General features: G+C 35.3%; 1 protein-coding gene across 1 annotated transcript in view; it reads right to left on the reverse strand.

Moving 5' to 3' along the window:
- Positions 1-1,423: 1,423 nt before the first annotated feature.
- LOC145661102 (solute carrier family 38 member 10-like) overlaps positions 1,424-18,159 on the reverse strand; it is a 29,156-nt gene continuing 12,420 nt past the window's right edge. The window contains exon 2 of the mRNA XM_081726546.1: positions 1,424-1,511. Within this exon, the coding sequence (XP_081582672.1) occupies positions 1,424-1,511 (88 nt within the window). The remainder of the gene's footprint in view (positions 1,512-18,159) is intronic.

An 18,159-nucleotide genomic window follows, 5' to 3' on the forward strand; every position in this document is an offset into this window, starting at 1 on the left:
TTTCGTAAAATCATTATGTCCATAGAATTAAATGGAGTTATAACGGTTATGCATTTATCTTCTTTTTCCTTTATTTTTCGATAAATTTAATAATAATTTGTGATAACTTTAAATGTTTTCTCAGCTTAAATCATTTAAATGTGAATTCTACATACTTTCATCTATTTTTATCCATTTTGAAAATCCAAAAATGTTGAAAAGTAACAAACTTATGATACTGTAACTCAGTGTTTTTTTGCTTTTCACGTCCACTACATTCGAACCGGTTAAATGACACTTTTCAAATAACTGCCTGCTTTGCAACTATAACAAAGGGACGGATGTTTTAACAAAATTTGATACTTCAGACATTCTACTACGCGTTCCAAGACCTAGTGATTCTCAAATCGATACGTTTTGACTTTTTTTTTTTTTTTTAATTTCAGCTTACTCTGAATTTGAACCGAAAGTAATGAATCTATCAGTATTAATTCCTCATAGTTTCAAAGTCTACCATAGTTTCATTTTTTTTTCTAAGTGTCTGTGTTTTTACAGCCTGCACAACTATGTTTCTTTTCTTATATTTCCTTTTTCTTTCCAATTGCTGTGTAAAATACCCAACAAGGATATGTTTATAAATCTTCAGCTCAACAAACAAAGAATCCAAGTGAAAAAAAAAGTTAAAGAAAAATGTAAAGTAATATTTTGTTACAACATTATATTGAAACAAAGATCGATGAATGCATGAAGCCTAAGGGGATGCTGAAGAGATCCAGGCGAGAGTAGGCGGTCTACACAGACTAAAAGAGTGAAAATGAGAGAGAGAGAGAGAGAGAGAGAGAGAGAGAAAAGCCTGTTTCTATCCATCTGAAATGAGGAGGTTTCTGGGAAGAGTTCTTTCCGACTGGGCTCTATGTAGCGCAGAAAACATCTACAGCCGATTTACTTGGCCGTGAACGGGCCCAATTTTGAAACTATCCCTTTCCGCTTTCTCCCTTCAACCTCTTCTGCTTCCAAAGACCTCCCTTAATATCCCTTCCGTTAGGAGCCTTGAATCTGTCCGCAGATCCGCTTTTGCGATGTTGAAACAATCAGCGGTTTGGCCCTTCGCCAGAGTAATTCACGCCAGAGGGAGTCCACAATCATTCATCCTTGTAAGTTCCCGATCACGACACAGACACTAGAGGAACAACTCACTACGTCTTCCTCCCTTTTCGTCGTAGAAAGATGGAAATCCTAAGGTGCATGACTTCATAACCTTTCGTGTGTATCAATTTTCTACTTTTCGCCTTTTGCCAAATAACATTTGTGACATTTTTCTTTCAAAAAAAGAAATTGTAGAATAAAAGTCAAATTTACAATTTTGGTCATCGACAGAGAGATACGCAGTAATTCAAAGTGCAATTTCATTGTGCTAGATCTTGATGCATTGGTGTTTATGAATTTACTCGCTAGATCTTTCAGTCTTGTTATTTACATAAGCTTCATTCTTCAAGTTATACCTTTCTGTACTTGTAACCATATCCAGCAATCTACACATAAAAATATAAAATTATGCAATAGTATTAAAGTTTAACGTATAACAAAAAAAAAAAAAAAACTTTCTAAAGATGAGGCATTTATCAATCGATAGACTCATTGAACTAAAATTATATGAGTGAATGTAAATCCTCATGCGTAGTTTTCGAGTAAATCGAAGGAAAAAGCAATAGTAATACAAGATGTAAAGTAGAGAAAGTGCAGGTAAATGAAAAACTTGGTGCAGAATAAGGAACAGTGAAAACTTGTGTCATGTTGCTGACGTGAGAGAGATTTAAGGCGCTCATGTCAATCAACTTTACATTCATGAAACATGGCTTGTACTGTTTAAAATTTCCCAATCGAACTGGTTTTTATTTATTTATTTATTTAGCTTAGAGTTAAATAGGTTAAGAATTAAGGAAGTCTCAGTGTGAGGTTGAAAAGAAAATGTTAAAATATGGTGTGTGTGGGGTGTGTGTGTGTTTCAGTTGTAACTTAAAAATTATTCATTCCATTTCATGGAATTGAAATTGCCCGAGGATAAAAGAGTTGAATTTCCCCACACTTAGTAAGTTTTCACAGCACTGTTACTTTGTTCAAGCACACATATTTTCCAATAGCAATCATATCATAAATTACGTTTTCAACCCCCTTTTTTGTTGTTCTTTATACATATAATGAAAATATCCAAGCAAATCCACCTTTCCGTCCCTCTTTGTAATAGAACTTCATTAAAAGGAAATTGAAGAAGGGGTGGTAAAAAAAATGGGGGGTTCGCTCTGAGAAATTAACTATCTACAGTAATGGTTACGGTACCTTTACACACATATATAAACATGATTTTCCGATAATTGGAGTAGAATGAGTCAGACAGACACTGCAGAATCACACTCCCATCCACTTAACAACGGAACACACTAGACCATAGTATGTATGTAACAGAGACGAGTAGATGGATATATGCATGTATATATGTATATATGATCACAAAATAGAAAAACAAAAATGACACATCGATATATAGAACGCTAATTTTACGCAAATATAATTTTTCACGTTTTCCATTCTGAACATATGAACATTGTTAGGTCAAATGCAATGAACAGTTCTCTTCCTCTCGTTTGCTCGTCCGGTCTCTAATAATATCTGAACTTTGTTGTGTGTTAATTTTTTTTGCGCTATAATGTTTGAGAGAAAGGAGGCGAAAAAATAAATATTCTGTACTGTATGTATATCATTTTAGCACACACATATTATTGACAAAACTACAAGGATTTAAAAAAAAAAAAAAAAAAAAACAGATACAAAATGAGAGTATGTTATGAGGTGTGTGTATATACAGAGACCAGACGTTTTCTAGTCTAATGAGTCTATGCTTAAAAAAAAAAAAAAAAAAAGTTAAAAGCAAATAGGAGATGAAAGACAATCTATGTTACATTCCCCTTTGTCCCTCCGCTTTTCTGTTGTTATTATTCTTTCTTTATTCACTCGAATGATTGAAGTGAATAATTACTTCCTTAATAACCACTCATACAGTAGAAACATCGAACCCACGAAAAAAATTCCTTTCCAATTGTTCTGCGTTACGCAAATTATTTCGAGCGTATTTAGGAAATAATGGAAATGCATTCTATGCGAAGACCAGGAAAAATAATTTTTAAAACAAAGTTCGTTCAATAAATTGCCTAATTTAAGTTTTAGCGCTCCAGATGAGTTTTTTTTTTTTTAATTCTAATTTCAAACACCTCCTGACAATACTGTGTATTAATAACATTTTGCAAGCACAGCCACAAGTAACCTAACTACACAATGGCTTTTTAGAGACAATGTTGTATCCAAACTTCAATATTTTTTAGAATTGTCATATAAATAGTAATTAGTAATTGTGTAAACTCAAACTCATTAGTTGTTTCAGTGTACACTCACCAGCCAAACTATTATGACCAGCCACTAATTTTTTTAACGAAGTCGTTGGGCTTACGTAAGGTTCACGAGGCGTAGCGGAACCGCTCGCCAGACGGTGACAGGGATCTCACTCAATCAGTAAGTGCAATGCTTGTGGGTAGAATGGAGAAATCCGGCAATGTATCAGAGTTTGATAAAGGTCATATTACGGTGGTCAGATGACTGGGAATGAACATCCCAGAAACAGCACGACGATCACGATCTGCTGTGATCCAGTATCAAACCACAAGACGTTGGGCAACCAACAAATGTGATCTACTGTGTATACTCTAGCATTAAAAATCAATAGTTGTTAGTATTCCTGCCTTGCATGCGGGAGACCGGGGTTCGATTCGACGTGTTAATTCTTTAAAAAGTTAGTTATAGGTTGTAATACAGAGTGAATCTCTATTTTGATATGTGAGGTATTAATAGTATAAAGGTAACCAAGAAAGGTCTGTCGCTGTTTTTGGAGGTCTGTGTTCAATTTTGCTTCACACCGTAAGTTGAATATGAATGAAGATAAGGCGAGAACGTCAGTTGTTGGTGTGGGTATATCCAACATATTACCAGAACTACTTATCAGATGATGACAGAATGTCACTTGATCAGTCAGTACGGGTGCTTCTGGGTAGAATGGGAGAGGGTTGGAGATAGATCAGAGATAGCAGGGATCATATTACGGTGGTCAAACGACTGGGAATGAAGATACCTGAAACGGCTTGATCTGTACGGTGATCACGATTTCCTGTGGTTACGACAGTGCAGTTACACCGTGAACTTGTGCAAGGACGGAGTGAACATGGGACCTCCACAGAGTGTCAGAAGGGCTTGTCTGATATACGAGTTCAAACTTGGGCCAAACGCCGATGCAGCGGGGCGGAAGATATGCCAGTCCTTTAGGGAGGGTGTCGTGATTACGTGAACAGTGCAGCGGTGGCTTGACAGGTTTAAGGACGGTGACGAGACACTCGAAGACGCACCACGTGTTGGAAGACCAACACACGTACAAAATGAAAATCTTCATGCAGAAATTGCGGTGAACAGTGGCCAGACATATGAAGAACTGGGACTACAATTCAGTGTGAGTGGAGAAAGCATTCGGCAGCACCTCCATCAACTTGGGAAGCACTATCAATTGGGTTGATGGGTCACATATAATTTGACTATGGGGCCAGAAGGCAACGCGAGCAGACACTTGTGTTTTTTTGCTGTCTCGTCTGAGGAAGGAGCCATTTCTGGAGAGGATGTTGACATGTGGTGAGAAGTGGGTCCTGTAAGAAGCTCCAGGGCGCCGTCATCATTAATTATCATCCATGAACCGGTTCCAAAACCGCCAAAACCAGCATTGCTCCAGAAAGAAGGTCTTCCTGTGTGTTTGGTGGACTGCTCGCGGTATCGTACATCGGGAATTACTAACAGCTTGTCAGAGCATCAATGCAACTGTATACTGTCAGCAGTTAAGCTGTGTTTAAGGAAAACTCAAAACTCTGGAACCAGCACTTCTGAATCACAAAGGGGTCCTCCTGATATAGGACAACGTCAAGCCCCCACGTGGCTATGATGACCCGGGACACCATTCTACGCCTTGGATGGAAACACTATTGCATCCGTCATACTCGCCAGACGTCCTCTGTATCGTCCGATTATTACCTGTTCCATTCCTTGGACAATCACCTTAGAGGACACCAGTTCAAATCCCTAGGTTCAAAATGCACTTGATACCTTCTTTGCTTCAAAGTTCACAAAGCTCTACCGCGATGGAATCCATGCCCTTCCAGAACGTTGGCGGAAGGTCGTCGATGCTGATGGGTACTATGTTTTATCTTCCAAATACGTCTTAGGTGGCATATTGATGTTTGAAGGTGGTGGGTGAAAAAGCGACAGAACTTTCAAAAGCTCAACGTAGTTTGCTACGATGTGAGCTCTTGATTCTTTCTTCTTCTCTGACCACTGTAACTTTTTTTTCGGAAGTTTTAATACATTAGTTCTAGACACTTTCACTCGCGTGAAATCCGTAGATGACTGGTACGAAATCTATCCTTATAGTTTATTTTAGAGTTCTTTTTAAGTTGCAATTTCCTATATTTTAAAATATAATCTGTTTTCTTGGCTTTAAGCACCCTGAGCGGAGGTACAGTTACGTACAAAAGTTTTTAATATTTCAAGTATATAGTTAATGATATTAACATTAGTTAACACACTGTAACTAAATGCATCACTGTAACTATCTGAGTCTCACTATAAGCCCAGCACCAAGATTCACTAAATGATTTCCGAATGAACACTATCTATGGAGCTCTCATTACAGCCCATTGTTTGGTAAGTACAGCCAGAGATGAAAATCTCCTCGTAAGATCGTGCTAAGATGTCCTATTCACAGTTTGAACGAATAAATGAACCGTAGGTTTACCAGCCCCGCACGCGGGGGCTTTCTATTATTTCTGCTACTTTGCCAAATGAAAAACAATAAAAGAAATGTTTTATTTTGATGTATTTGTTGTAGCATTAGTTTCGTCAAAAGTAAGCACAATTCTCGTTCCGTGTCTGATTGTGGGTTTGGTTCCTGGTTTTTTCGCGGGTGCCACTTTCTGACGGTGTGGGAGAACATTAGCGGTGGGAGAGCATTGGCGAGTGGTTGAGTTCTGCTCCTTCTTGGGCATTGACGATAAACTTCTTGTTTCCTCCTCTTCTTCAGGCTACTTGATCTATGCCTGGAAATCGCTTTTGTGGGGAAGATGATCATGCATTAATATATAAACGCGCTAATGCATGATCAGTTTATAGCCACTACCAGTTTAGGATATAACATTAGCAGAAACAGGTTGTGTGTTTGAGCTTATGTTGTCTGGTGATCAATGTAAGTAGGTAGATTGATTTTCCGCTGTTTTGTCAGTATCTGTATGTTGAGGTTTAAGGCTTGTTTCGTTGCTTCCTGTATGCTGTTTATTAGCCCTAGAGAACCAAGGGGAGCTATTGATCTGTATGATTTTTTCTATAAAAAGAAATGGAATAAATAAGTCATAGTTACTAACATAAATAAAAAATGATAACTTAAACACTTACCCATATAAGGTTGGCGACACTGTACTTAGAAACCTAGTAATAATGTAGAATAAAAATATATGGTGTCTTGGACACTCCAAGTTCACATCAAACAATATAAACATTCTCAATACTTAAGAATTCAATGCGCATGTTGGGACTTCTTTATCGATTCACTGAACCTCGCACTGTTTCGTCATTAGCAACTTTTTATAAAACTTTAATAGCGCCCAAGATCGAATACTGCTCTCCCATATGGGCCATGGCAGCACCTATACATCTCTCCAAACTTGATTCTATTCTCAATTTCTTTACTGCTATAGTCCGTTTTCGTGTTTCAGCACTTCAAATATCATCTAAGAAGGAACTCTTGCCACATGTTAATATCCAGACTGAAAGTACGCAGAATTAATATCTGATCTGAAATATCTTCATAAAGTAGTTAATGAAAACTTAAGATCGGAAATATTACTTCAGGAACTATCCTTACGTGTTCCTTCCCGCATAACCCGAAATACCTACCTATTCCGTCTTGCCCGTCCTAGATTGGCAATTATACAGAGGTCTCTTTTTTTACAGAATATCAATCTGTTATAATTAAGTAGCAACTGATGTTGACATTTTTTCGAGCTACCCAATGTTTGAAAAAGCAATTAACGAGTTTTGAATGAATAACATTACTTTTACACTCTTTTTTGACATTGTTTTATGTTGTTGTTGCGGTTGTTATTGTCGTCTTGTTTTTGTTTCTTTTGTTATTTCCCTGTGTAAAATGGCAAAGTTATGCTGTATCTGGGAATTTGTTCGATAAATAAATAAATAAATAAATAAATAAATAAATAAGTTTCCGTGAGAAATAATATTTTAGTTGTGAGCCTCAGAGCCTCTTCCTCCCTTGGTGTTTAATGTAACCCAAAAATACCTTGGTGTTCCTAGGGTTAATCAGGAGAATTTTGCAGACCCCATTGATGATCTGTTTAGCTGTTCGTTCTGTGGCTTGTGTTCTATGCTTGCACATCTTGTGGGTAATAATGGTATTGAAGGTGACACCATGTTCTTCATTTTGTGGGGTTGTGTAGGTGTCTTGTTCTGCGTTTCTTCTGTGTGTGTTTTTCCTGGGTCCCTGTGTGATGTTTCTTGGAAGGGCAATTATTCATTTCAGCATCTTCTTTCTCCACCTGATCTTCTTCTGTTTAGGCTCTTCGCTTTTAAAGGGCCCTGCTGCAAAAGCTGGGAATTAATTGAAGTTTCATCTGGTAGGAATTTACGTGTTTATAAGACAACGAAACTGCTGAACGGAGCGAGATTATTCAAATCCTTCATGCGTCGTTCCGTACGAATTTGAGTAAAGCTTGAAAAAAAGTTACAGACTGGGTGTTTGCTATCCATATGAACAATTAAAATATACATAATAGTAACAACACCTGAGTAACATATAAATTGAACCTAAATGTTTTACTATTGTAATTTTGTTCTTTGGGTACACATTTTTTGATGATAGTAGAATAAAGTCAATTTTATTCACTAACTTATTTTGTTCCAAGACAAAGAAGAGAGAACGCAAAATATTACTCGATACAATTAACAAGTCTAGGATAAAAGATATATCTGTATGGTAGTTTCAAAGTACACATAAGTAGCAACTGCAACTGTATTTATTCAATGTCACATAACATTCAGTACCAGTGGCAAAGTACAAATAATGTATGAAAAATTAATTTTGTATATCTACTTTAAAGAAAAAAACCTTCTCTGACATTTATTTTAATTGTAACGCAAATTCTACTATTACTTCTGAATGAATCACAAGCAACACATCGACATCGAACAAATAGCCAATAAATAGATGTATTTACCATCTACAGACCGCGTAATATTGATATGGTCCATCAAGCTTTCGGAAGAATGTCTCTCTCTTTCAAATCAACACGATCGTTATAGACGAACCATAAACAAACTTTGTAGTTTTCAACAAATCAGAATTTTTGTTTAATTCGTTGGATTTTTGTTAATTTTTTTTTTAATTGTCACAATTTTGTTCGACATGCCAAAATTATGTGTGTGTTAGAGTAACGTATCAACCAAAAGGCCTATTACCTTATTTTATCCAATACAAATACCGAGATTCACCTAAAACGCATCAGCATACTAGTTAAAAAGAGTTTGATAAATTGATATACAGTGATGCCTTATTTCGATCCAGAGCCCTGTTCAAGTTCCAAGATAATAATTTCTCTTTAAAATAATATAAACCCAATTAAGTCGTTTCTGAGCCCCATGAATTTGAATTTTCAGAATCAAGTAAATAAATTGAATCTTATTTAGCTATTAAAGACCCATGGCGAATACACTAAATATATATATATATATATATATATATATATATATATATATAATATATATTATATTGGTGGTCTGTTTAGGGATTCGCGCAAACAAAAGAGTTGAAAGCTGTTTCGTCTCGAAAGTATGTCGTGAAAGTAATGTCTCATTTATAAAAAAAAGTATCTTTATCTATTGGAATAGCTTTGTCTCTCCACATCCCGTGTGAGCTGTTCATTTACGTATAATCAGGTGTCATTTGTACCCATGATGCAATTACTCAGGGACAGTGGCGTAGCACACTTTTGCGGCGCCACCCCGCAAAGTATAGAGAAGGGGCCCTAGTTGTAAAGCCGACAGAAATAAGGTTGAAGTTCTACTTCTTTAAATCTTTATTCATCACAAGACTTCGGGGCCCCCTACACCTCGGGGCTCCGCCGCACTGCGGGGTTTGCGGGGGCAGCTGCTACGCCACTGCTCAGGGACCTACTGTGGGTCAAGTGATAATAAATAATAATTAAGCCTAACCGGCATAACGTGGAACGTAAAACTTAAAGATTCAATTCCATTCAATTTGAAGAGAACACTATATATGGCTTTAGTGGGGTGACTAAGTACGCGTGGAAGATAATCTTACACGCTGAGTTTTTTTTTCTAAGTTAAGTAATATTCAAAGAAACCAAAATTTTAGATCATATACATTTTTCTGTAAAAAAAAAAAATAAATAAAATAAACCCACTATTCCAAAACGAAATGCAGCTTAGGAGGCAGTAGAATTGAGAGTATGATTAAAAGGGAACCATGAAGAAACAGCTATAAATAGTGTCTTTATAAAATACTTGCATATACATTTGTAAGTAAAGGACGAGCGTAATAAATGACAAAGAAGAACCCTATTGCCGTCAATGTCCATTCCCAAGACAGCTGGCTAAGGATAAGGTTAAACAAACAAACAAACAAACAAAAGAAAAGTAACCTACTAAAATCATCGTAATAAAACAAAGAGCCATTCATATCTCTATAAAAGACTATATTCTCGTAACCATCCATACAAAATTTTAATACTTCTTCTCGCTTGAAATAAAGATCTCAACTGAACTTAATTATAAAACTTTTTGTCAAAAACATCTTAACAGACTCCACACACGCAGCCCATTTCTTTAAAATGTAGCAGATAAGAGACAGAGTAATGTTCTGTGAAAGTGGTTCCGAAATTTTGCAGCACAACCCCTATGTTGTTATGCAACTATAATCACATCAAAGAATGTATGGTTGCCTATAACGATGTTATTTTTCCGTAATTATCCCAGCGTAAGTTAGGGTCTTTCATAATCTAAGTCGAAAGATTGCCATCAAATCTTAAGGAAATTTATATGAGACCATCGGGAAGATATACTTCTTCAAAAAAATAAATAAACAACTTAAATCGGTATACCTATGTGAAAACTATGCGTGAACATACCGAGAACATATTATATATGTATAAGTAGATTGAACTGAGAACCATCTCCTTTTCTTGAAGTCGGTTAAAAATGAGATTCGCATTTGATATATGTAATTCGATCGACAGCTAAAAATATAGGGCTTTCTGAAACAAATGCATGTTTCTTTAATAAAAAACAAGATTGCATATAACATAGTATTTACAATGAAGTCAAAGTACGGGTAAATTATCTTTGCAAGAGAAAATGGCACATCAGAAACTTTGAAGAGGATAATCTACTGGACAAAGAAAAAGGAAAACAGAGAGGGAAAACACGAATAGCGTTTCAACAGCAATATATCAAACACAAATAAAAAAAAATGACGACTCAACGATCTAACGAGATTAACACACGTCGCTATTCTCCAACGGACAATTCAGGTAAAACACATTTTGTGACAAACTGATTCATTTCAATCCCGTATTGTTAGCCTCATGAACCATGAATGATCACGCATCGCTGCACATCTCATTTTCCCCCGTATCCCTCTTTTTTTTTTAAATTCCAAATCTCAAACGGTACATCACATAAGCCTCAAAACCACAACCATTCCTGTGTCCCTTAAAACTCCCACCACCCACAACTCACCCTGGTGGTACATTACATACGATGGTTCTCGTTTCGCAAATATTTCGCTCGGTGCGCTGTTTCAGAATAAACCCACAATGTGGGAACCGCATGTATACACACAAGCAGAATTGTGGATAGTGTTGAAAACCACTGGCATATACGATCGACAGGGAAATGCAATTACCTCAAATTAAAAGAAAAAATCTGACAGGTTTTGAATCGATTGAACGAAGATTGTCGACCACAGTGATCATTCGGTTTTCTATGTCTATATATGTAAATGTATATTCATTTACATACTATATATATATATATATATATATATATATATATATATATATATATGTATGTATGTGTGTGTGTGTGTGTGTGTGTGTGTGTGTGTGTGTTTGTGAAATATCTATTACTTCATACACAACCGAACTTCACTACATATTGAAATGACATTTTAGTGCATTACAGTTTTCTCCTATTATGTTATCCTCTTTCCTACGGAAATCTTGAATATTCCCCCCACAAGTGTAACAATCAAGAATTATTACATTCAATCAAATTCCTCGGTATGTTCCTCAACAATGGGCGTTAAAAAATACCTGGCAATAATATTTACATACTATAATGAATTTTGACTTATTAGCAGAACATATTAGTTATTTAATAATAGAAAATTTAGTAACGGTTAATGTACCATTGAATTAATAGTGCTAAATTCAGCAACAATTAATGTACCATTCTATTAACGATGTTAACTACTTATGCCATCTTCATTAGCATCATACAGTGCGATTTATTCTTCCGTCCGCCCATCCGTTACTCTGCACAAAAACTCTTGAATGAAAGCGAATTTTTGAAATCTGTTTTTATTTTATTTTATTTTGCAATAGATAGAGCAACTGAATGATCAGTTTTAAGAAGGAAATGGAGACCAAAAAATGACAGAATGACTTTTTATACTCTACATTATTTCTAAGCTTCACTATACACGTGAGGGGTTTAGTGTATACAGAGTAACTCACGTTCCAGTTTTAAAAAAAACAAAAAAAAACTGGGTACTAATTGAATGATAATTCTATTAATTGTACAGTTTATTTCTTCGACTTCTCAGAAATTTGATTCTTTGGACTTATTCCCTTGTTAAACCTGATGATTCTATTCTTAGCTGAGTTCGTTAATAAAGTCACTCCGTTTAACATCTTAACGGGTAACCATGGCCATCGATATCTCATACATTTAAATAAATTTTTGAATCTATATTTTGGAATATTTATCTATCGCGATTATCTCGCCCGAATTCGTTAATTAAGTCAATCCGTTAACATTTTAACGGGTAAAGGATGGCTTTTAGAGATTGTTATCGATATCTCGTACACGTAAGCACAATTTTGAATTCTGTTCTTTTGCATTACGTAGATAGCTAGAGGATTATCTTGTCCGAATTCTTTAAGAGAGTCAATTCGTTAATATCTTAAGGGGTAACGGTGACTTTAACGCTATCTATAACCCATATCCCATACGTGCATGTCTCGCGTGATTCTCTTTACTGTCTCTCGCAGGATTTATTTATTTATCACCCGTTGCTAATTTGTACGGGGACTTTTGTTTTGTTTGAAATTAGCTGGAATTTCAAAGATGTGGCTAATTTTTCATTAAATCTAGTTAAATGTCCCGCGATTTTTTCAAATTGTATTTGGATGCAATTATATCAATTTAATAGTAGATAAATTAAACTTTATTGTAAAATATTAAAACCATAATACTAAAATTTATTTTTCACAAAGTAAAGAGACATTTAAATAGCTTTGAACAACAACTAGAAAGAAAACAATCTGCATACTGAAAAACAAAGATGGAGCAGGTATTCTACGACGTTAAGTCAAATTCTTTGTTGCAATAGACATATTTTATTTACTGCTCCTAATTTTTTCTCTTCAGATGCCTCTCCAGTAATTTACACCCCTTTTATCAGTGCTCAGAAAAGTCACTGTTTTTTTAAAACTATGATACCAAGCAAGATCGTACCCGAAAAAAAAAATGGACGGAGGATAGGTCTAACTAACCGAAATCAAACTTTCTTTCCTTTACTCCTAAGAAAGAGAAGAACGCCAGGCATCATTCGCTTATATTGCCCACGGGATTAGTTTAAGATATGTTTGGATACATTAAAAAGATGCTAGTTAGCAATGGGGAGATAATGTAGTTTTTCCAATGTGAGTCTGCTCAGATTGACAAATGGACTTCTGTACACTTCAGATCTCTGCTGTTTTGAATTGATCCCCATATCGTTCCACCATGATCACCATTTCCATATAATTTACCCACCCAATTAAGATAAAACGAGCGTCTAATGTGAATCGACATAAATATCGTACCGAAGGAAAATATTAGAGGTGAAAATTTGAAGTTCTTAAGTTTACATTCAATAAAATGGTATTCAAAGTTATTTTCGAAACACACTAAACTTTTAGTGTCGTGGGAATTTAAATCGCCGTTTGACCGTATGATCGAAAGAGTAATTAAATTTTCTATTCCTAAACTACATTCCCAAGAATTCTCTTTAAGATGAAAACAATCCGACCCGAATATGTTAAATAAGTTAGAAGTTATGTCATCTCAAACATAGCATTGCAAAAGCTACTACGACGTAGTGAAGTCACAAACTTGTGAAGAGAGGGGTCACTACTACTTAGGTAGGTCGGAAGTATGTGAAGAAGGGTAGGTCACTACCACTTAGGTCTGCCGGAAGCATTTGAAAAACCTTTGTATTCCTATTTCTGCGAGATCCGTCTTAATAATGTCCTCCCATCTGCGCCTAGGTCTTCCTAATGGAAGTTTTCTGATTGGAGTCCCAATTAAAATTTTAAAAATGTTCTTACGTACATTCTTCCATTCTTCCTACATGACCTGACCACCTGAGCCTTCTATACTTGATTACCTTAACAATGTTTGGTAAACAGTATAAATTATGCAGTTCCTCGTTATGAAGTTTTTGACCTTTTCCATTCCCGCTCCTCTTGGGTTCGAATATTTGTCTCAGGATCTTATTCTCAAATACTTTCAGTCTGGGTTCTTCCTTCAGAATAAGCGACCACAGGCATGGTTATCGTTTTATATATTTTAAACTTCAATTTTCTCTATAGAATTCGCAAGAAAAAAAGATTTTGAACTGAATAATAACACGAATTGCCTGCTTTTAGTCGACATTTAATTTCTTCGTGGACGTGATTTTGGTCTATTAACATTGACCCAAGATATTTGAAAGTATTATTTTATGTTTTGACGTATCCATAATTTATTTGCAGTATTACGATCCCGATAAACTTCCATGTGTTTAGTTTTCTTTGCATGTATTTCCAAATCCATGTTCTTGCAAATTAGGTATGGCCAAAATTTTCCAGAATCCGAATTCCGGAAAATTTATTTTCCGGAATTGGAAATTTCACTTTCCAGAATTTTTCTGAAATCGGAATATTTTAAATTACGGATGTTTTCAGAATTCCGGAATTTTTCTGAATTTCGGATTTTTTCTGAATTCCGGATTTTTTCCGAAATTGGCATTTTTCCGAATTCCAGAATTTTTCCAACTTTACTTTCCGGATTCCGGAAAGTGAAAATTCCGGAAATGGCCATCCCTACTGCAAATATCTAATAAGACCTCTGCATTTCTTTCTATTGTTCTATCATCCCCTATTATATTTACATCATCAGCGTACGTCATAACCTGGGAAATACCATTCAGCTCTAGGCCGTGGTGGCTGTCTGGTTTTGCTTATGCATTTATAATTTATAGTAGAATATATGACAAAAGTTTGCGATAAATCCTTGTAACTTTGAAATGGGTGAATGGGAAGGAATCATATTTTGGATAGAGGTAGTGGAGATAGGTCCACCTGCAACTTAGTAGTACCATCTTGAAGTCCGCCATCTTGGATTCAGACCCAAAATTTTAAATAGAAATGTGGTCGTGTGATATCGTTTTGGGGGTAACTCTTCATCACGAACACACATCTGCATTTATTTTTAACTTATCTCTAATCATATAATAGTTATTACCTTTAAATTAACAGTTTATTGTCGTTCAATATTATCTTTCTTCATACCAGTAGTTTACAGAAGTATTCAAAAAGTGGTTTATAAAAGTAACAGGAAAGAAATTATATATTTTATTATATAATAGCACATTCCGTCCTAATGCACTCAACCTATGTTGAAATTATTTACATGAAGTACCCAAAAATACATAATTAATACGAGTATAATGAAGATTTGAAATGAGAATAATAATAAAAGCTGAAGGCTATGAATAACTAGCCAAATTTTATTGCCTCATTAAAGCAATTTTTGTAGCACCTGAATACTTTTTCTTGTGTTCACTGTCAATCTGCAGTATGTATTGTTTTCCTTTCTCGTCCGTGTTCTTGTATCATCGTCACCCTTCTCTCTGCTAAATCGTTCAACACCATAATGTCTTTCAAAATCTCCAACCCACGTTGAAAGTTGATCTTTGTCCAAGTAGATGGACATGTTTTTTAGAACATTTGTATCTATAGAAAAATCTTGAGAAACATGTGTTCGAATCTCCGGGAAACGAAGTCAGAGAATTCTTTTACTTTGAAACTGTTGACTTCTGCACTATTTACAAAGTATCCCTTTATTTAGTTTTGTATATCATATTCCTCTATACTTCCCTTATATTGCAAACCATTTTATCCTTCACGTGTATCAAAGAATGAGAATGCCGGAGTTTCTGGTGACAGATATCATAAATAGTTAGCAATTTTTTTCACAGCAGAATTATTAATTTGCAGATCTACTTCCTTGTATTCGATTAATTTCGTAAAAACTGGTAATCGTGGTACGGCCAATGGTGCAAGGAACCAAGCTTATGAATAGATTCGGATAAGGAAAATACATAGTCTCTTGATTAAATTCTTCCCTTTTCTCGTCAGTTCAAATTGATCTTGGAATAAACATACGTATTTTGAACGCTATATATAGCCTTTGTCATCCACCAAGCATGGCTCAGAGCTACAGGAATGCAAAATGAAACTCCTTGTGGAAGTATGCTGCCTAGGAAGATCATAGCCGTTTCTAATCATTCGCGATAGTCATATCTATGGTGTTTCTGGTGTATCTGTAGTTGTATAAACTCCATCATACTGACACGGTCATCTTCCGTAACATCAGCTATTCCAGTTTGCTAATTGATTTTGTCGATGGACGACCAGGATTTCCTAAATCTTTTAAACAAAAGACACCAAACCTGGAACTTGTACTGGCAACAGTAGCATCAACCATTACTGCATGAAAACTACTTTGAAGAACTAATTCAAATATGTGGTGTCGGCATGGTAGGTACAGTAAATCACGATCAAACTTGTCAAGGTTTGTACAAACGCCATTTATTCTGCCGGTGTTGCTTGCAATTGTATCGAAGCATATACCTAAATCTTGTATTATCCATTTCTCCAGTGCTTCGTAAACAGCTGTAGCTTGTGCTTCTCCTGCAGATGATGGTATTTCAGGAATGCCTAATAATTGTTCTTTGCCGATAGAAGTTAAAAATATCGCTAGTCTGTCAACATTCTCGAGAGACAGTTAAAAATATCGCTAGTCTGTCGGTGAGATACTTGGTTCACTCACCAACATTGGATCAGTTAAGCATGATTGCGTATCTGGAGTGGAATCATGCTTAAGTATCTTCAGTATCACTGCCAGTCAAATTTGCTGACGAAACCATGACTTTTCCTTTAATTTCATTGTGAAATCTTGTTTCTTCTTTCTGCCTCTCTTTCTTTGCGTTCCTGTTTTCTTTCTTCACTTACTCTAAAATTGCTATCAATTCCAGCCACAGAACCTAGTCGTCCTTTCATACAAATCTGCCACCCATACAGAGATATAAAACAACAGAATATTAAATTTGATTACAGCGAAACAATTATATTCCAAAGATGTTAATTACTACATGATCAGAGATAAGAGGAAAATAAATATAGATGTGGAAAGCTAGCCATAAACAATATATCACACGACACCATTTCCATTTAACAGTTTGGGTCTGACTCCAAGATGGCGGACTTCAAAATGGCCACCATCATAGTATTACTCAGTTTCAGGTGTGGTTCTGCCTCCCCGACCTCTATCCAAAATATGACCCCTTTCCCTTCAGCCGTTTCAAAGTTACAAGGGTCTATTCCAAACTTTTGCCATATACTATATGCATTCAGAAGTTCAGGTCGTTTAGGGGCCGGTTAAATATTTTTCAATTGAGTCTTCTTTTTTTCTTGGGTTAATTTGGTCCGACATGAACCAATTTAGAAGTTGGGAGCAAAGAAATTCGGAAATCAAAAATTAAGATAGATTGTATCGTATATACGTCCTAAGAACACGAAACGAAAAATGTTTGTCTTGTGTCCAATTTAAAAATGTACGTGTCATCTCGTTTACGAGACGCGAATCGAGACAAAATGAGATATATCTCGTCTCATGGGTAACAATAGTTATATTTGACGCATGTTTTTATCATTTAACGAAGTATCATTTTATGATTAGATGTAAACTATAGAAGAAAGACAAACATTTGCATACTTCGGGAAATTTTAAATTAGGAGAGGATTTTTTGTGTGTATGTGTTCTTGGTTATATATATATATATATATATATATATATATATATATATATATATATATATATATATATAACACCCGGTCTTATTTTCTAGGAAACACGTTATAAATTTCTGTTTGCTGAAAGCTGCAGTGCTATATTTACTACAAAAGCACCGTCCAATAAGTAAGAAAAAAATACATTTATCTTCTTCAGATGAAAAGGGTGCACAGTAGTTCAGTGGTAGAGCGCTTACCTCTGGTGCGTGGGGTCCTTGGTTCTATTCCTGGCCAACTAAGTTTGTGGTGAACAACATCGCGTCCGTGGGTTTTCTCGAGGTAATCCCATTTTCTTTCACATTCTGATTCCGTAAGTCTTCCATCATCATTCACTTGCCTTTATTATATGTCTCTTAGGCTAAAGGACATAATTGTAGGATGTTAAACTAATAATTTCAAGTCCTTTTTCATTTTTCCTTCAGATGAGCAATTTCGGAATAGAAATAAAGGTAGTAGGGGTGATCATTTGTCAATACTTAAAAAAAGAATAATTCTTTAACGGGAGCTACAGAAAATAGATTATTATTATTATTATTATTATTATTATTATTATTATTATTATTATTATTATTATTATTATTATTATTATTATTATTATTATTATTATTATCAATTTATGACAAAAGGCAAA

This window comes from Thermobia domestica, chromosome 9 (genome assembly GCF_964235325.1).
Source record: "Thermobia domestica chromosome 9, izTheDome1.hap1.1, whole genome shotgun sequence".
Taxonomy (NCBI): domain Eukaryota; kingdom Metazoa; phylum Arthropoda; class Insecta; order Zygentoma; family Lepismatidae; genus Thermobia; species Thermobia domestica.